Below are 20,832 nucleotides of genomic sequence, written 5' to 3'. Positions count from 1 at the left end.
TACATTAGTGTGTGTGTGTGTGTGTGTGTGTGTGTGTGTGTGTGTGTGTGAGAGAGAGAGAGAGAGAGAGAGAGAGGGAGAGAGAGAGTTTCACAGGGCTAGTCATATCTGTTCTTAGGAGGAGGGAGATGTCTGGTGAAAAAACATGTAAAATAATAAAGCCGTGGGAAAAATGACCAATGCTAGTGTGATTAAAGCTGAAATGGATGCTAGTGGTGTGCAGTCACTTGGTTAGACTTCTTATCTGATAAAAACAAAAGCCACAAAAAATGCACATCTATCGATCTGACTTCCACTCATACGTAAAAGGTTAAAAAAAAAGTGAAATTATCTGAAGCATGTGCATGCGGGCTACATCGGCGATAACATCATCTACAGCATATGCCATCTTGCATATATCCTTGTCTTGATCTGTCAGTCTCTCTCTGAGTTCAGTGTGTGTGTGTGTGTGTGTGTGCTGGGAAGCACACTGCAGGTCACAAACACCTCCCTCTTTCACTGTATCGTGTGAGTAATAGGCTCCACCACTGGCTCCTATAAACATGTTGTTGACGCCACAGCCAGTCAGAGATACCTGGTCGGCCTGCTCCGTCCCCTCTGGCGCTCCCCAGGAGAACAGTATGTTTGCAGATTGGCGACGGCTGCTGCTGTTGCGAGATGAACTGAGCATCTGTGCCTTTAAAGACTTCTAAGTGCGCCTCTATCAGAGCCCACGGTCAACTGCCCACAACTCCGACGCGCTAGGCAAGCAGACAAGAGCTACCTTACTCATATAAAGGCATTGGCTCACCTTCACAGGTAGACCCATGGAATGATAACTATGGAATACCACTGGATACTTCTCTCTGTGTTTTTACAGCTAACCTTCCATCCAGGTAAGACTGAGCCTTTACACTTGACGCGCCAGTTTACGCAGACAACTGTTGCTTTTCAATTTTGAACAAAGAAAGGGTTTCTGTTTTAATGCTTGCTATTTTGCAGCCCAGTGTGAAAAAGATAATCTACGTATAGCGAACCGTACCGCTGCACTTGCCTCCCATCACGATTTGTCCGTACTTCTCTTTGTTCTATGAAGTAGTCAGATCTGAAGGGTGCTGAATAAGACAACCCGAAGTCAGAGAAACCTAATGAGGAAAGTGGATACTAATGCGGACGATCTGGGCGCTGGAGCTACTTTAATATTTTATGTTATACTGGGAAAACAGGGCGCTATTTAAAAAAAAAAAAAAGTAATCAAAACGATAAAGTGTTGAACAATGTGCAAGAGTGAGCTTCAAAGAGACTTCTTGATCATTTTGTGCACGATGAAGCCGTTTTTTGTTTTTTTTTCCTGGAGCTGCACATAACCGTCAGTATGAAAATTTATTGGCGTCTCTTGATTCACAGGAAGTATGCAAAACGTCTGTCGAAAGCAGGACTGCATTCACATCTAATTTCTCACTTTTTTTTAGATAAATATTGTCACATGTGTGACTTTTAACACTGAGCAATGTAAAACGTTTCGCCTGCGCTCCGGGTTGGTTGGTTGTGTTTTGATCTGAGGATGAATATCAAAAACACATTGCAACTGTTACGACTTGGCATCATCTTCAGAGTCCAGTCTATAAACAGCTAATGATATCTTTACTGCCTTTTAAAAATACTCAGTGTCAGTTTTTTTAATTTCACGATTCAATTTTTTGGTCGCTTTAAGTGGGTTGATGTGCAGCCTGTCATTTTTTAAATTAGATTTGGGTTGTTGTTGTTTTTTTTAATCTTGTTAGGAAACAGAGTTTTGGATGTTCCCAGAGCTATCTCTATGGAAATTTATGAAAAACCGACATTGGCCATGCATGTTTATAAAAGCGGTGAACCGCGAGTGTTGCTGTTTAACTTTGCGCTCCTTTGCGCACATGGTGCGTCTACGGAGCTTCTTCCAGCTCAGGGCGGCATCAGGTGGACTTCCATCTGACCGACAGCTTGGCAGCATATAATGCGCCCATAGGGGACGGTTGATGTTCACGACATTTTCACCAGGGGCTTCGACTAACTGCCACATTTCCAGCGAGCGCGCACAAGCTTACCTGGCATATGACGCAATACGGCACGCCATGAAGTTTGCCTTTAGCCCGCTTACGCACAGTGTGGACCTAATTAAGTTTTACCATGTTTGTTCTGCATTTGGTGGATATAAGAAATCAGATCAGCTAAATAAACGCTATGAAGATTCAGTTAGGCTTAATATGCATCGCATGCAAATTAATCTCCTTCTTTTATACTGATATCCAAATGTTCACGTTTTAATATCCCGAACTCAGGGCAATGTTGGTATTATTTACAGTCTCTTAACAGGGTGTATTTGTATACTGATACCCTGCTATTCCTGAAATTCCGTGTTATTTCATCATTTAAGATAAATGTTTTCTTGCTACACTTCCTTCTTACAATAGTGTCTTTCTTCATGACTTGTTAGTGCCAGACTGGCTCTCTGAACAGTGTTTATTCATTTATATATTTTATCCAAGTATGAATTAAAAGGATGGAAAGAGCACATCTATTCACATAAAAACCTTGTTGTTCATTCCTGTTGTACTGCTGCTGCAACCACAGTCCTATAGTGTTTATCACAAGTGGCTTCAATAAAGACAGTGATGTTTTCTCAGGGAACAAAAACATTACTTGAGCAACTCAATCTTTCCCCACCTGTTTTCAGTTGGTGCAGCAGATTAAGACTCTGGGTAACACCCCCACCCCTTTAAATACAGACCATGCTACAGGCATTTGTTTTATTTTATACCATGACTGGTAAAAAGCACATATTAATTATTGAGTGTTTTCTCATTTGGCACATTTTTCACCACCAGTCTGCTTTATAATGCCAGCATTTCTTTTAACTATCATAGAACAGTTTACATATTCTGAAGCTGTTTTACTTACACCGCTGATGCAGATAAATGTTTTGCAAAGTCATTTCCAGCTTGAGGGTCTGGATTCATCAGATCAGGTGCATATTTGCTTTTTGTTTTGTTTTTTTTAAGTTAATCAATAAATTGATTGATTTCGTTTTTTCTTGTGAAAATCTTTTTTTTTGGTCTCCTAGCATCTTTCAGTAACAATCAGACATTGATTGACAAGCAACTTTTTGGCAAAACATCTTGTTTTGTGGAGCTACATCCTGAGTACCGAAGCCATGAGTACAATTCATGTTGTTTCAAGAAGTCACAAGTCATAAATGTTGAGAGCAAATAAATATACTGAAGAAGTTTTACACATAAAGTTCGTGTCCCTGTTGGTCAATTTGTGAATGATGGCCAGTATAAATCTTTTGTTTTGAAATTTGATGTGGGCTACCCTTATGTTTAACTTTACATCAGAGATTTTATCCCTAAGCTTTCATGATGCATGGGAGGCTTGTGGGGCCATATAAATGGAAACATCTTGATTTCACAGTGCTGAAAACATTTTACTGCTGTACAATAGCTTTGGTCAAGTAAAAACAAAACAAATCTCCAAATGGATAAACTGTAGGGCCTTAAGTTCATATGAAGGCTTAAGAAATATAGCCTTGATTTTGCACTTTCTTGCATTTTCATACCCGTGGCATTCATTTAAATACATTCTTTTTCCCATTCAAGGTGATACAAAGCCCACTATCACCCCTGCCAGACCCCACGTCGTCATCCAGCTCAACGAACCCTTCAAACTACGTTGCCAGGGTGAAAACAGGATACAGTGGAAGCGGGAGAGGTCAAAGCTGCTGGCAGCAAACGACATCGATGGGATGTTGACATATTCAATTAAGAAGGCTCTGCCTACTCACATGGGTCGCTATATCTGCCAGGAGGAGGGTTCCAAGGAACATGCCTCCATCTACGTCTATGTGAAAGGTACCTAAATGTTTCTTGGTGATTAAACCCTTTCGAGACTGTGTGGTAATTTTGTGAGAGAGAAAGAGAAAGGAGCGTGTACGCAGGCTGCAGGGAAAAGTAGACAACATCTATGTGTGTGGGTGTATTAGCAGAAGAAGGTGTTTGTGACTTTGCCCTGGACAGGTACAGTAGCTACCAGAGCTATTTATTGAGTGTATGACTGAGTTTTACTGTATTTCTTCTTCTACATGACCCAATATCCCCTTGGCCCAAAGCCATCACTGCTGGCTTCTATCATGTGCTGATCATTCACTCCACAATCCGTTCATCTACCTTTGAGGCAACAAGCAGGAACTGCTTAGCAGATGATATTTAGAAATATTGAGAAGTAATTTGTTTGGTAATCGTTTAAATCGTGTTGGAAGATCATCCTGTTTTCTCGTTAAGGAACTTATTCAAAAGGAATATCTACAGATTGATAATCTTTCACATGTTAGTCCTGGTTGTTGGTTGTTTTGGCAACAATTATGGTTCCCATGGTAACAGCAGTGTGACTTAAGACTACAGAGCCCAGATTTCACAGGGCACAAACAGCACAAAGTTAAGTCTGAGTTAAGTAGCAACAGTTTCTAGTTTATATTATCAATTACCTCAAACATCTGAGATGAGCCTTCCCCAGCAAGACAATTAACTGCAGAAATTAGTTGGAGATGCAAAGTCAATGACCCATCCTAGAAAGTCCTCAGTCCCAGTCTGATAAAGCATCTGCAGAATCTATCAGAGCAAACCAATCAATCGAGTCAGCATCTCACAGTACTCAGCGGGTCCACTGAGATCAAAAGAGGACTTATTTTATTTGTATCAGAGCTGTTTCATGGTTGAATTTGGAGATTATTAGGAACATAGCTTTAATAATGTGAAACAGAAAAGACTCACAGCAAAGTACATTGTTCCTCGTATATAAAGGAACTGGATATCCAGCATTACATCCCCATTATTATAATAAAAAGTTCAAATACCCATATACTGTTACCCTGCTTTCATGCTACCTTTGCAATTTCTTTTATTTATTCATTTTTTGCCAGATCCTGGAAATCCCTTCAGAAAACTAAAGGTGTCTAGATATGTTACTCGTGAGGGAGAAAATGCTTCCTTCCCTTGCCTGGCAACTGATCCAGATCTGGAGAATATGCACCTGGAAACATGCTCCAGTAAAACTCTGCCCCCTGGTCTCCAGTTCTCTGCCAGCCTGGAGCATGGCATTTACATGCACAACACACAAAAGGCCTACGAAGGTTGCTATGTGTGTGCAGGAAGACTCCATGGAAAGGACGTCAGATCAGGCCAATTCTTCCTGAGTGTTGTACCAGGTAAACTAGTGTGGGTGTGCAGCATATGTACATTTTTCGATTTGGCTAAAATCAACCAAAGGAATGACATCACATGAGGTTTGTTTTATTGCAGTACCCACTGCGCCTCCTGTAGTTGAGCTCCAACCATCCACAAGAGTGATTCTGACCCGAGGTGAGAGATTCTCCCTCACCTGCAACACCAGTAATGCCAATAGAGAAATCAACATCACGTGGGTCACCCCACCTGGCTCGGTGAGAACCTTCTGCCTTTGTCTTTGCTGTGTGCTTTGCCGTCAGTGAAAGATTTAACGGCTTCCCTTTTTGAGTTGCCTTAAAATTCTGCATTTGTTGCCATTCCAAATGAGCTGCTACAATTTGGTGCTCCAAAATGAAAATAATTCAAAGGAAATTAATTCAAGTCCCTGATAATATTGGCGAATCTTTCACTGGTAGCACAGCCTCGTCCTTGCGTCTTCCTGTTGCCTGTCTTTAAAAAGTCCACAATGTCTAAGCTTCAGGTATGCCTTGCAGTGTACCTTGTGGGCTACCGTAGGTGTGTGTGCTTGCATGCAGGTGGTTGTGTGCATGTGGTAGTTTGTGCTTGGTGAGCATAGACATGCAGACAGGGTTAATCTCTAGAGATCTCTGGGCGTTGACAGGGTGCCGTCTGGTATCCACAGCAACCAGCAAAGGTTGGCAGTTCTTCAGAATCCCTGATGGAAAAATTTGCCAATAGCCACAGAACGACACTGCAAATCGATGCAGTACGGCCACAGGATGCTGGGAGTTACATATGTGAAGTTAGGAATGGAAAAGGGGTCAGCAGCAAGTCGGTGTGGCTCGATGTATATGGTGAGTAAGTGATGTCATTTTGTTTTTTGCATTTAAAGCTGGACATGAACTTAATTGTTATGGAATCTCGACAATTTTGTTGCCACTCACAGATGGATATAAAAACACATTTGGATTCTTGTTTTGAGTTTTTGTGAATTATTCTCCTCAAAAATATTCTGCATCATTAAGTTTTCAGTGTTTTAAATGAGTTAAAGGGAACCCAATACACTGATTTCCAATGGTATCAGTATTTTTTGATTCCACTAATGAAGCTTTGTATGATTCATGCTTTTAAAAAATTGTTTTCTTCTGATTGCCTCTCACAAACAAAATATGTGAACATCAGGTAGGTGTTTCTACACTCACATCCAAAGCTGAACACCTTATATGACCATATTAAGCATGTTCTCTCTCATTAATGTCATGGGGCGATCGTGGCTCAAGAGTTGGCAGTTTGTCTTGTCATCGGAAGGTTGCTGGTTCGAGCCCCGGCTCCGACAGTCTCTGTCGTTGTGTCCTTGGGCAAGACACTTCACCTGTTGCCTACTGGTGGTGGTCAGAGGGCCCGGTGGCGCCAGTGTCTGGCAGCTTTGCCTCTGTCACTGCGCTCCAGGGCAGCAAAAACAAATACAGGCCATTTACCATATAGAGTCAAGAATAAGAACAAAACTGACTAATGTTGAGCTTTTTGCTCATTGGTAATACTTAAACATACCTTGTTTGAAACTTTACCAGTGTTTTATATAAGCATCCACCATTGCAGCAGTACAGATATGACTAAAACAAAAAGGAAGAGCATAACAGTTAAATGAGAAGATATATTTCACTGTGATTATTAGACATTAATTAGGCTGAACTACATGTAACCCACTGTACAAGAAGTTAAGGGAACAAAATAGCATTCATTCTGTACTATCACTTCCACTTTCTTTAAAGACGTTAATGCATCTGGCACTAGTATTGTGTATATCATGAACTCTCATGGACCATCACCACTTAGAGTCACATTTTATGGTGACAACAAAATAACTTAATATTCCTGAAACAGTCACTGATTATCTGGCATGTGATAATAATAATATACGTAAGTAACATCATGCCCCAAATAACAGACCAAATCAGTCAGAGCATACAGTATATAGTGGTACATTTTCTCCCAACTCCTGATGAGATCTATTTTCAGTATTTAAATTTATCCTAACCCTTTGGAGTGCATGTGTTGGATGAGAACAGCACTAGTTAGATAATTCAGACTTCGGTGCATTAATCTACAAATTTGACAACAATTTAATTTTCTTATTTTTCAGAAAGAGGATTCATCGACTTAATGCCCACAAACAGCAGCATCTTTCACGTCCGCTCCGGCGAGAGTTTGTCCCTGAAAGTTCGAATAGTGGCTTATCCAAAGCCACACATCTCCTGGAGCTTTAAAGGCCACGAGCTGAGAAACACAACTGACCATGTGATCACCACACACAGTGATGAATACAGGTGTGACAGCACACAAGCACACACTTGCTTTGTTTTATTTAAGTGTTGGAAAGATGGAAACATCACATTCAGCCAGGTTTATTTTAGGTGAATCTCTGGTTTAGCTGCAGGTCATAGTCCCTTTAAATATACAGTTGAAACAGTGCCCTGGGGTTTATTGTGAAACAGGAGCTGTCAGACTGTGAATGACTGTCTTGAGAAATAAAACCATGATATATCTGGAGTGTAACCTACATGCTGCAGATAGAAATGTGTATTCTGATGTAATCCTGCGTGCCTCCCACCCTCAATATTACTGTCAGGAGATATGGCATTGGGAAATATGTTGAAAAATTCTGCAACAGCAAAAAAGATAATAAGAGTATATCCTGTTGGGTGAACAGCTTTTAAAATACTTATTTTTGGCAAAGAAGATATGTGTTTATTGCTACACTTTTTTATGTCTCAATGATCATTAGAATTGAACTTCATTTGAGTAATGCTTCATTACAACAGGAAGAAGACGCCCAGACTAGTTTCAAGATGTTTGCTGAGACTTGTTCCTAATAAAACCCTGATGCAACCTTTAAGCCTGACTTTAATATAACTCGTAAATATCCATTGATACAATTGATACCGATAACTAGAAAAAACTTCACCAGATGAACAGAATCAACTTTTGGGGGTTTATTACTACAGTGGCCACAACAGTGAATAGATGCAAATAAAGACTGAAAAGATTTAATACTTGTCTAATAATATTTTTAATATGCATACTGCAGATGCACATGAAAGAGCAGAAAACAAAGAAAAGATGGTTACAATATAAAATGCAAATATCTGAACATTTTATGTTCTTTCTCACAGGGTGGCTAAATGAGAATCAGCTCTTTCCTGTTTTGGCACAATTAGAGCTTGAATGAAATACTGTGATATTTGAATCTTAAAAATCAACAAATGCACTAATAAAATAATTATTTTATGTTTAGTTACATCAGTGAGCTGAGGCTAGTGCGGCTGAAAATGTTAGAGGGTGGAGTTTACACCTTTCAAGCCTCCAATGGTGATGCTTCAGCAAATCAGACATTCACCGTCTTTGTGATCAGTAAGTTGTTTTCACATTTTTTTTGAAAGGTTTCATATTCCCTTAAGCCATGGGATGAATTTCATGACCCACCCATAGTGTATTTTACACTTACTTTGTGTGGAATGAAGTCCAGCTCTCCACCCTCACCACACCTTGCAAATATACCTTGCTAATGCTTAAACCAATATTTTTCCTCTGGTTCATTGTTACATACCTAACACATTGTGACATTAACTTGTGTTTATCAGGTAAACCAGAAATTGTATCGATTGACAGCCCAGTGAATGGACAGGTGCGCTGTGTGGCTGAGGGGTTCCCTGCTCCCCAGATCACCTGGTACTACTGTGAGCATCCATATGGCAGGTGAGATTTTTGAAGCTTCTAAAATCCTTTCTATTTACTGACTACTACTTACTGTTACCAACATGTCAAAATATTTTTTTAAAGGGTTGTGACTTCTCGTAAGATGTTTCTGTTTGTCTTGCTTTTCTCAATGTTTTTGTGGACGGGGCTGCATCTTGAAATGTCATGTCATACATTCCTGCACCAAGTTTAGCAATGACAGCTGCTGGGGCACTGCCAAACATATCTGACCAAACAATGGCCTTCAAAGCCCCTGATTAAGTGTTGAGCAACATTTTTTCCCAAAAATAATATAGCTAGAGAGTTTCAGTTATTATGCTGACTGGTGTGATTTCGTAAGGCTTTAAACATTTCAGTTTGCAAAAATGAAAAAATGGATGTGGTCCCTCAAGGGAAACTACACATTTTCATTGTGATAAAAACAAAATATTTGCTCAATTTGTAACACAGCTGAAAGTAAAATAATAATTAGCAGAGGCAGAGTGCAATGGTATGTGCTGCACTTTAGAACCCCAGCCTAAAGTAATTATACTGGTTGGAAACTCATATTAGCCAGATCGGTCATCTGTCTCATAAACTGACTAAACAAAGGAAAACCTGCCAAACCAAAATCAATAGCAGCTCTGTAATTTGCATCCAACAAACAAAATTCTCTAATGTTATCCAATTATTAGATTTATGTTTGCAAAAAAAAGTCTCATGGCTTTAGCAAGGCAATGAGGCATGCATCTGTGAATTTAACAAAATACTTTCCAGAAAATCTTTCTAACTACAACATTTTCATTTTGCATTTCGGAGAATTCTTCTTGGTTTACTGCGTATTTTAGCACTGTGTTTGCACACAACACTAACCATTTATTTATTTGGAGTTTTATCTCCATATTCAACCTTTAACATGACTGAAATGAAGTGCATGTCAAGGGTCCTAAAGGTCACACTAAAGACACATTGGAAAGAGTCAGGAATGATGATGATGGTGGAATGTGAGATTGAGGGATTTGACTGGGCTGACCTGTGATTGGTTGACTGTGATAAGATGACCCTCCCATGTGACAGGGGATTGAGAAGTATTGATTTGTGATTGGTTGGTACTACAAGTGGACAGGGTTCATCTTGTGTCAAACATAAAGTGTGCTGAAGGAGGAGCCCTGGGTTGCTGTAGCAATACCAATCCAAAGCAGCTGGGTCAATGAATCACTGCTGATAATCCAAACTTTAGCCAGTCATTTTTAAAAAAAAAAATTGTAGTCAAATCCACTTAACGCTCACTACATGCACAATCATTAAAGGCATGTAAGGCATGTATATCCAAGTAGAAAGTAACCTGATCTAAGTCAGCCTATCACCAGAGAGCACTTAAATAACTGCTACTCTTATTAGTACAGTACCGTCAAAGGTTAATTACAAATATTTCATCTTTGGTTCATGAGCACAAAAAGACATCACAAAAGGTGAAACTAACAGCTGCTGTTGTACTAAAATAGAAATGCATGCTTCTGTGGTTCTGCATATTGTAAAGTTGGGTTATTTGAAAGGGTTTTATAGCCTCAGGAAAGTAATCTTTCAGAGACATACAGAAGAGATTCCAGACAACAGACAACCGTTGGAAATCTAGATGATCCCATCAACTCTTTTGTCAACAGTATATAATCTTCTGCCTTCAGGTGCTCCCAGCAGGTAAATTCCACCCAGGAGGAGCTCAATGTCATCACCATCACACTGTTCAGTCCCATGTTTGGGAAGACAGAGGTGGAGAGTCGGGTGAACATCAGCAGAGCACGGTTCAATACTCTGGAATGTGTGGCTACAGTGGAGGGAGAGCAAGCCTACATACTTTACTCTATTAGTGGTGAGTTGAATTCACGGATATACATCCAGTCATACATAAGCAGCACAGGTAGTCTAAATAGGGGTTGTAGAATTAAAGGAGGCGTTGACGTCTGTCAGTTCACGTTTTGCTGCTGAAGTGATGCATTCCTCTCCATGCTTTCTTCGTAATATTATAGGACAACAATAGAGGACATAGGTGTAAGAATTTATTTACTTTTTGGAACACAAAAAAATTACTGATCTGGCAAACTCTTTCTGTGACTCCATGCACTAAGTTATCTAAGCAGGTCTTCCCCTCAGTGAACGCCACTGAGGGGAAGGATAATTCCTCGGCAAAATATTTACTGAAAACATGACTTTGGCAGGGATTAACCCATAAATGAAGTCCTACTACTAGATGTTGTTCGTCTATGATCTGTTAGGTAAACTTTGGTGAAGAGATACCACCGACATGATTGGCTCAGATAGCATTTGGTTAGTCCATTGTTTACTTCATGACCCCAAAACCACTTTTTTGTAACGGCCTTCCCATCTGCTCTGCAGTGTCCTCAAAGTAGTCTGAGTCTGAGCTGAGTTGTCCCCAAATGAGCCTGGAGGACTGGGTTTATGAAAGACACAGGGGCTAACTGTGGCTCCAGCGGGTATGTGGGCGAGCATTATGAGGAAGACGAGTGTTTGTGGCCAGACAGGACAGGCCTTTGGGAGTGTGTGCCCAGGATTTTTCTGCTTTACAGAGTAACAGCGGACCAGACGGAGGCGCTGAGACTGTGGAGCACAGTAGGAGTCCTGGCAATGCCGGGCATTGTGGGGCTGTGGGAGGCTCGGAGGTGTCAGTGAGCTGCAGCAGAGAACACGCAGAGCTTTAGAAACCACTGACAGGTTTACAGGGGATTAGTTCCTGCAGACTCTGCATTCTCAGATTTGAAGTGGAGAGAAAGCTTCTTATCGCTAAAGAGCTTATTACACCCCACTGTACAGAGGAGCAAAACAATAAGGCATCACAATGAGCCAGACACAAAGGAACAGAACACTGATTACTTCTAATTATTCCCAGCACAGCTGTATAAAATAAGGACAACATTGTGGCTTAAAAAAAAAACCAAACTAAAAACAAGGGGAATTTAAGCAACTAGCAAAACAAAGTGCATAATTTTTTTAAACAAAGAATAAAAGCACAGAACTCCACACTATGTATACTTGTATAATTGGATTAGTTTGTGGTTATTTGATCAAAGTGGGCTTCACTGTGGGCTGTGACTTAGACTTCTCTGTCTTATCTTATTGCCTCCGTGTCAATGTCGTTTCGAATGTAAACATGACAAACCTTGAAAAGATTCCCCGATTGGCTCTATCAAACATTACTGTTTCTGTCTCTCTGCAGAGAAAAGAGTTCCCCATGACCTGTTCACCCCTCTGCTAATTGGCTCCATTTCAGCAGCAGGCATCCTCTGCCTCATCCTTATCATGCTGTTCTACAAGTACATGCAGGTAAGAAAGCACTGTACTTTTCCTGCATGCCCCACCCTCTTTGATTACATTTATAAACAAGTGAATAGAAAGACCAGAGAGATGCCACGTGTAATTAATGCATGAATTGTATTTTGCTATCTCCGTGTCTTATTGTTCACACTAGAAACCCAAATATCAGATTCAGTGGAAAGTTATCGGAAACGACTATGTGGACATTGACCCCACCCAGCTACCGTACGATGACCAGTGGGAGTTTCCGCGAAACAACTTGCGCTTTGGTGAGCATCCGGAACCTATTTACCAAAATCTGTACTGTGTTCCGTATCTAGGCTCCCGTAATTACATTAATCCATAATTTCTGACACACTGCAGCCCTAAAATTTATGTTCTGGGTGCCATGTCTTAGGTGTAAGTAGGGAGCAGGATGATATGAAGATAAATGGGGGCTTGTATCTGTAATAAAGCCTAACAGTCCAGTGGGTATGACATCATCGTTGCCACCCTCAGGCTAGTTCCCATTGATTGACAGCCACTCTGGTTTCTGTGTATGGACACAGCATTAGGGGCTTAGCCATGTCTGTGGTCTTTATTTACTAACCAGTTCCACAGTTCATTAATGATGAAACCCCACTCCCTCACTGCAAACACAATATTGTTGACATATTCTGGGTGTTTTCAACAAACCTTAAACAGGATCCTGCATGTCCTGGTGCCTAGGTACACAGCCTGGGGGTTAAAACTGGTGTTGTCCTAGGAACACTACCATGGAACTTGTTTGTTGGAGAAAAAACAGGATGGGGATTAACAGTTTTGTTTCTGTCTCCATTTTTTAGGGAAGACTCTGGGATCTGGTGCATTTGGAAAAGTGGTGGAAGCCACTGCATATGGACTCTCCAAAGCAGATTCAGTCATGACTGTGGCTGTGAAAATGCTCAAATGTAAGTGCTGTCAACACACATGCAAATGAAGTGGGATAAGCACTGTGTAGCTGTTTTGACTATGTGAGAAATGCGCACAGTAGCTTCACGCTGTCCAGAAATTCTGATGAAAACATAATTTGCCTGCAGATGCCTGTAAACAGAGTCATTACGTGGATATTTTTTGGTGGTTTGCACGCTATGCTATATAGCTATATTAAAACATTTCAACAGAGCTCTTTTATTTCATTTAGCTCTCAACAATTATGTATTTTAAGCTAGCAAATACCAGTGCTTGTGTATCACGATACACAAGCACTGCTTAACATGAGTTTGGCTACAGTGTACCGTTAATATTTCAGTGAATAATGAGTGCATTGCATATTTTTCTTTCCACAGCTAGCGCTCATGCCACAGAGAAAGAAGCACTAATGTCAGAGCTGAAAGTCCTCAGTTACTTGGGAAACCACATTAATATTGTCAACCTACTGGGAGCCTGCACAGTTGGAGGTGAGGCAACCATTTTCGCTTGCGTTATTGTTTATGACTCGAATAAAGTTGTAAACTTCATAAATTGCTGCAACTTTTGAGGAGATTTATTTTCACTGTACTGCAGGTCCTACCCTGGTGATCACAGAGTACTGCTGTTTCGGCGATCTGCTCAACTTTCTACGCAGAAAGAGAGACTTGTGCATCTGCTTTAAGCTTGAGGACGATTACTACAACCGCAACGTCATGCAGCAGAGAGTCACAGATGGGTCAGGTTCTTTTTTATCTTTAAAAAGTGATTTATTGTCCTGTGGAAAAGACAGAACTAGTATTTATTATCCAGAACGTGCGTAGGAGGAAGTTATTTGGACAGCAGCATGCTTATGTGTGGCTGTATTCAGCTGAGACCAGACTGCTCCTTTCCTCTTCACAGTGACAGCTTGAACAGCTACATGACCATGAAGCCTTCTGTTGCTGGCAACGCACCGGTCAGCTCATCCTCTGAGAAGAGAAACTCGCTACGCAAAGGCAAGCCGGCCAGCCATTCATCAAATTTCTCCTATCTTTATTAGCACGCCAAGGTGGTTACATCATCACATTGGAAAAATCATCTTCAATTTGTTTGTCTTCTCAGGTGGTCCTTACGTTGAAGCAGACATGGAGAATGAGATGTTTGCTGATGACGGTTTGTCTCTGGACACCGAAGATCTCCTCAGTTTCTCATACCAAGTTGCCAAAGGCATGGAGTTCTTAGCCTCGAAAAATGTGAGCATCCACTTGAATGTCATTTTTTAATGGCAGTCCATATAAAGCAGCAAAATACATATGTTCTGATTTTTTCACTCACAGTGAAAAAATTTGGTGTCCTTCTAGAACATTCTAGGGAGGTTTTTACTCTTAAATTTCTGTACATCTTTAACATTATCATTACCACCCCACATTCTGTCCTTTTGAGCTAATGCTATAGGGTTATATTGCTTGCATAAGATCAGTATTTCTTGTCCATTTTCCTCATAACTGTGCTGCAGGTTTTGATGTCCAGTCATGACAATATTAGGCTGGACACAAACGGCAGTCCACATTTGTTTCACTATTTATTTTCTACCATGTATAAAATGCATTTTCTTTACATGGACTACCAAATTAGATTTGTGGATAAAATTCTGATGCCTGATAATCTGACCTTTTTAACGCAGCGCATGGATCATGTTTCCACAGCTAGTAAACAGATCCAAAATGGATGTTGAAGCAAGCTGCTGAAAAATTCATTGGTTGTGGAGGCAATGATACTGAGGCCAGTGTTCTCATGTATCGGTGTCAGTGGTTGTATGTTACAGACCCAAGTGTGGAAGCTCAGTAGCAAAGAGCATTCAAAAAAAGCACCTCATTCATGACTATGTGATTAACTGTTAATGTATGTAACATGTATCATGTATCACTGGATTGTATAAGTAATGATGCATTTGTTTTTCAGTGTATTCACAGAGACCTGGCTGCCAGAAATATCCTACTGACTGAAGGAAGAGTGGCCAAAATCTGTGATTTTGGCCTTGCCCGAGACATCACCACAGATTCTAATTATGTCGTCAAAGGCAATGTAAGTCTGCACCAGCTGCAGGACACACAGGGATATAATATTAGAGGCGTGATACATCTTTAGTATCACTAGTTTGGAGTAGGATAAGACTGTTTGATAGGTTTGGAGGTGATCCGCTTAATTCATCACCATTCAGACCAACTATAAAAATGAATTCCTTCCTTATGACCTATTCTAGTTCACTAGAAAGTGAGATTTAGTTTAAATGATGCTTCATTTGAATTCACTAGCAAAACTTTCACGTGCTAGAAAATAACTAGCAGGAAAGTCTAAATTTAAGATTTCACCAGAATCAAAATCATCAACAGTGTCACAAGGAAAGATTTGGACTTTATAAGTGATTATTTGAACAAGATTTTTGTTTGTTTGTTTGTTGATTTTAGCTTTCTTGCTAGTATGAACTCTACTCTTGTAATGGATTCGCAGGAACATGGTACAGACAAATCCGGAAAACTGGAAGCTTTTGTTTGTGTAGTTCTCAAATTGTAAATCCAGGGGTTCATTTGCCTTGCCACACTTCCTGATATGTAAATTCAGGAGTTATCTAACGTACCTGTCTATAAGACGAGCTTTTGTGAACACAGTAGCTTACGTGTATTTTTCCCAAACCAGTGTAGGTACCTGATCTTATCTGTCTATGGAGAACCTGTACTGTATTTAATTTACATTTTATAAAAGAATCTCTTTGTGATAAAGTTTTCTTTTAGCATATTACATTTTTTCCTTGTTTCAACAGTGGCCTCAGTTGTTCTGTATCCCTCAGGTGCTAGACAGCTGCAAACACAGTACTTTATTAAAAAGAAAAAACTTTAACACTTACATCTCTTATGCAAGTAGTCTTATTTCTGACTGACCTCTATCCCAAATTTATTTCTCTATGCATGACAGCCAATAAACTGATTGTCAAATTTGTGAGGTATGAGCCTCACAAATTTGTGCCGAGCTCTGCGTGTTCTTTGGGACCCCAGGCAAATACCTTCTGCATACTTTGTCAAGGCTATTCATTTATCAACCCTCTGTTGCACATTTTCTGTCCCCAGCCACATAAAAAAAACATTTCCAGGAAAAGGTTTCATGTCACATTGTAATTTATTGCAAGTTGCCATATACTCACTTTACCTTTCAGGCTCGTCTGCCAGTGAAATGGATGTCTCCAGAAAGTATCTTTGAGTGTGTTTACACATTCGAGAGTGACGTGTGGTCATATGGCATCTTGCTTTGGGAAATCTTCTCACTGGGTATGTCTCTCCATCCACTTTATGTGTGTTTGTCTGGCTATCTGTGTGTTTTCATAAGTGTGTAATGTAACTAAATATCTTGGCTGAACATAGGAAACAGTCCGTATCCTGGTATGCAGGTGGACGCCAAGTTCTACAAACTAATAAAAGAAGGATACAGAATGGATGCCCCAGAGTTTGCGCCCAGTGAAATGTGAGTTTTTGTTGAATTGAAATGTGGATCATCAAAAGGAGAGATTTAGTGAGACAGATGGAGGTGGCGTGACTAGGAAAGAGTGTAATGAGCAGGATATCAATAGCAGCTTTCTTTCTTCCTGTTGTGCTTGGCTTTTCACAAGAAAAACTAAAAATGAGGATGTGTTAAAACTTTCAGATGGAAGTGAGAACAGAAAACAATATACACAAAAGAAACAGGATATAATAATTGTATGTTTGATTACTGCTGTGCAGGTATGAGATTATGAGGTGCTGCTGGGATGCTGACCCCTTCAACAGACCCCCGTTCAGGAAGGTCGTGGAAACGATTGAACAGCAGCTGTCAGATGCCACTAAGCGTGTAGGTTTCAACATTTGAGTGTTGTTTTCTTTTATTATCCAAGGCAACATTCCTGGAAAATAATGTACCCAGAATACCTCACAGACCGTGAGTTTAGCTTAGATAGACTTTTGTTCCAGTTGGTAGGGTTTATTAAAGGACAGGAAATTATTGTTAGACAAGCCTAGAAATAACAAGATATCATTTCATTTTTGGAATCATATTAAATATAATAAAAGCAGTGATTCATACCGTATTATCTTTTGTGTGACAGGACCACTTTAGCCAAAATAGAATTGTTATTACATTTGAAAATAATTTATATTTGGGAGTATGGCTTAATTTTGGATGGACCCAGGCCTTGCACATGTATACATGTGGAGCCTAATGTCTAAGAGAGAGTAATAGCACAAGCAGCAATCACTGACAAAAAACATGAGACCGAGCAAGTTAGAAATGGTAGATGGCCTGTATTTGTATAGCGCTTTACACTACATTCAGTCATCCACCCATTCACATACTGGTGATGGCAAGCTACATTGTAGCCACAGCTGCCCTGGGGCGAGGCTGCCGGACATTGGCGCCACTGGGCTCTCTGATCGCCACCAGTAGGCAAACATTGGGTTAGTATCTTGCCCAAGATATTTGGGAGGGCCTGGGATCAAACCACTGACTTTCTGGTTAGTGGCTGACCTGCTCTGCCACCTGAGCTACAGCCATCCTAGAAATAGCAAGAATGCCTGAAAAGGACACGATATGTTAGAGATGTGTTGTGAAGTCTCCTGCAGAGGCATTATATGATGAGTAATTGTGCATCCCGTATGAAAATTGTCAAGATAACAGAGCTGTAGAATTTTATTACAATGCTGTTGATGGTTGTTTAGGATCTGCCTAAAACCTGGTTTTGATCTTGAGAAAAAAAAAAGAAAAATAAGAAAGAATGAATAGGAAAACAACACAGCTAAAAGACAGAGTAATTGTGTAGATGAGACAACACTGATCACTGATATGTTTAAAGTTAAACACGCCAGTAACAGTATCAACCGTCACAGATTTTTGTTTCGCTCTTTCATCTTATCTTTAGATTTATCTGAACTTCAGCTCCATGCTTCCTATGATGCCTAGAGCAAGGGAGGAGCAGAGTTCTCAGAGCCCAGCGTCTCACCATCTCAACTCAGCCGGCAGTAACAACACTCCAACTCAGCCCTTACTAGTCCAACACGAGGTCTTCCTGGAGGGAACAATCCTCTCAGCCGAGTGGGTGTGAGAACCCACCCGACCTGTCTGGCTGCCTCATAAAGTGCCTGTAATGATCCGCCACAAAACACCCAACCACTACACCTGCTCCTCAACCTGGTACCAGCAGCATTTTTTTGTCCTGTGTTGCAGAAGGAAGGCATTTATCTTTGCCACTGTTGTTGACGACTACGGGGAGAACAGTTGGACTAATGCTCCCCTGCTTCCAGGAAGGAACTGTTAAGGCACCAGGGAGAATTGAGGGACATCAAGCGTTACTCTAAAACTGTCATTATGTAAAACCATATTACACTGTAATCAGTTTTGTTTTGTTTTTCCAGTTAATTTTTTCCTTACACATTTCATACAGGTTGTTTTGGTGTTTTTATTTTTTTACCTCTTTTTGTTTCTTGCGTTTTTTCCGGGGCGTGGGGGGAGTGTCTCTTTTCTCTCTCCGATATATATATATTATATATATATATATATATATATAATACATACATACACATATTAATTATATTTATATATATAATTAATATATTATTATATATATATATATATATATATATTATATTTATATATATATATATATATATAGTATAATAGTGCTGTCAGCATTAATCTTGCATTAACGGCATAACCCGCATTAACGTGGCAAATCTCCGTTAGCGAGTTAGCGTGGGGCTGCGCAGCATCAATGCTTTAGCGCAGTTAGCTCGTTAGCGTGGTTTGCTTGTTAAACGCGTTAGTGCTGTCCAGACCCACGCATGGGCCGATCTGCGCTAACTCGCTAACGGAGATTTAATTAATGCAGTTATGCCATTAATGTCATTTTAACGAGATTAACACTGACAGCACTAAGATATACATATATATATACTTTTTGCATTTATGTGTTCTGTTATTGTTTGTTGTTTCCTTTCATGAAAATGTATGTAGCATTTTTATTTTTTACTGTGGTTTGCTGTTGCAGTTGTTGGAGGAAAAAGCACTCAAGGCACTTGAACTTCACATCATTCCACATACTAACAGCTTTTACTTTTTTTTGATATCCTGTTCTGTTATCATCAGTATTATACCCATCTGTTTAGATCTATTTTACATGAAGGAGCTACTTTTCAGGGGCCAATTGAAAATGAGATGATAAGATTCTGGTGTATAAGCTATTAGACAGCATGTTATGCCATGCTTAGAGTCCGTAAGTGCTTCATGTTAGTTAGAACGTATTTCTGCTTTTTTGTATGCTGGAGGTCATTTCCTAGACACTAAACACCTGTCTTTGCTGAACCATATTACCACATTACCATGACTTGGGGGGGGGGGCACTTATTCTTTACACACAGTTGTCTTCAGAGAGATGGTACGCTAGCTTTTCATTTATTCGACTTTTAACTGCTTAACTGTATATAGGTATAGGTAATAATGCTTTACGATGAGATGTTAGATCATTCTTTACAACAGAGACGATTCCTGAAGCTTTTAAGTCTTCATTTTAGTTTTCTTAGACAAGCAGGTCGTTTTTGACAGATGCATTGCTGTAGTTCTCCTGTTAAGGGTGTAAATAGCTGTTAAGGTTGATATAGTTCCTCTCCTGCCACATCCAGTGTATGATATTTGTTTACAAGCATGAGACAGGTACTGCCATTTCTGCGCTGTGTTTTCTCTGTATTTCACCTTCTATCCCTTCACAAAGGACAAGGAAACAGAAAGGCAGTTGTTTTCACCCCATGCTAACGCTGTACTTCTGTATTGCAGTACAGTGGTTAAAGTCATATGAAATGCCATTAAGTGGACTGCAGTATTCCCTGAGGTGACAAGCAAGAGGAAAACACAGGGTCTTCCAGGCTCTAACTTCAGATATTGACACTGGGTACAGAATTCAGCGTGTCGGTCATCTCATTGTTCTCCGGCCAGTAGCTGGTTTCCCAGCAGTACCTCTCTTCTTTGTATCCAGCTGTTTCCTCCACCAGAAGTGGGACTTTCAGCACCTCTCAGCCAGTAGTCTGTATCAGTCCAGACCTTTATGAAACCCCCTCTTCCTTGTGGTGGATGTTATGAGGAGCACCCAGAAAGTGTCCTGTTTGAGTGTATGAACATGTGTGCTTTGTTCTATGCTTGTGTGTGTGTATGTGTGTTTGTGTGTGTGTGCGTGCGTGCATGTGTGTGTGTGTCTGCATGTGTCTGTATGATTACTGTCAAGAGGTGCCACTACTAAAGAGTCATCAAGTCATTTAGGCTTCAAAAACCCCACAGTCTTACTGCTCTGTCTTTTTGTAAATATAAATGTGCATATATTTTAAAGTAACATTGCTTTTGAAGATGTTTATCTTATTGAGGATATGGTACAGAATTTTATTATGGTGTGTTTTATGTGCGCACAAACTTCCTATTGTAGATTCAACTTGAGAAATTGCTTCTGTCTGTGTTGCCACTGCAACTTTTCACTCTGGCTAATTTTAGCTAATTCATTATCTCAGCCAGTTTTGCCAGTTCACTTGGTAACTGCCAAAGCTGAACTGCTCCTTATGGTCATGTGTGATCATCACAAAGTCAATACAATTCTACA

General features: G+C 40.1%; 1 protein-coding gene across 2 annotated transcripts; it reads left to right on the top strand.

The window, feature by feature from the left end:
- Positions 1–542: 542 nt before the first annotated feature.
- On the top strand, positions 543–18,726 carry kita (KIT proto-oncogene, receptor tyrosine kinase a). 2 transcript variants are annotated; one of them, XM_005923308.3, is made up of 21 exons: positions 543–875; positions 3,615–3,866; positions 4,934–5,218; positions 5,313–5,452; positions 5,881–6,052; positions 7,342–7,525; positions 8,494–8,609; positions 8,840–8,954; positions 10,619–10,803; positions 12,166–12,272; positions 12,418–12,532; positions 13,088–13,192; positions 13,571–13,681; positions 13,788–13,929; positions 14,094–14,188; positions 14,295–14,425; positions 15,135–15,257; positions 16,384–16,495; positions 16,589–16,688; positions 16,946–17,051; positions 18,115–18,726. In XM_005923308.3, the coding sequence occupies exons 1-21, from the start codon at positions 812–814 to the stop codon at positions 18,295–18,297; spliced, it is 2,943 nt and encodes a 980-aa protein (XP_005923370.1). In that variant the 5' UTR covers positions 543–811; the 3' UTR covers positions 18,298–18,726. The 2 variants fall into 2 exon arrangements, with proteins under 2 accessions (XP_005923370.1, XP_014189371.1); XM_014333885.2 differs by having other exon boundaries at positions 5,860–6,052.
- Positions 18,727–20,832: the final 2,106 nt, after the last annotated feature.

The sequence above is a fragment of the Haplochromis burtoni genome, unplaced genomic scaffold (assembly GCF_018398535.1).
Source record: "Haplochromis burtoni strain Fernald_Lab_line unplaced genomic scaffold, NCSU_Asbu1 Contig_65, whole genome shotgun sequence".
NCBI classification, from domain to species: Eukaryota; Metazoa; Chordata; class Actinopteri; order Cichliformes; family Cichlidae; genus Haplochromis; species Haplochromis burtoni.
The sequence above is the reverse complement of the archived record's forward strand: the minus strand, read 5'-3'. Positions and strand labels throughout refer to the sequence as shown.

What these genes read in the sequence shown, in the direction of transcription:
- kita (XM_014333885.2), top strand. Translation starts at nt 812, where the DNA reads ATGATAACTATGGAATACCACTGGATACTTCTCTCTGTGTTTTTACAG. An exon ending in CATCTACGTCTATGTGAAAG is followed by an intron (nt 3,867 to 4,933) that starts GTACCTAAATGT and finishes ATTTTTTGCCAG; the next exon opens with ATCCTGGAAATCCCTTCAGA. An exon ending in GGGTCACCCCACCTGGCTCG is followed by an intron (nt 5,453 to 5,859) that starts GTGAGAACCTTC and finishes GGGCGTTGACAG; the next exon opens with GGTGCCGTCTGGTATCCACA.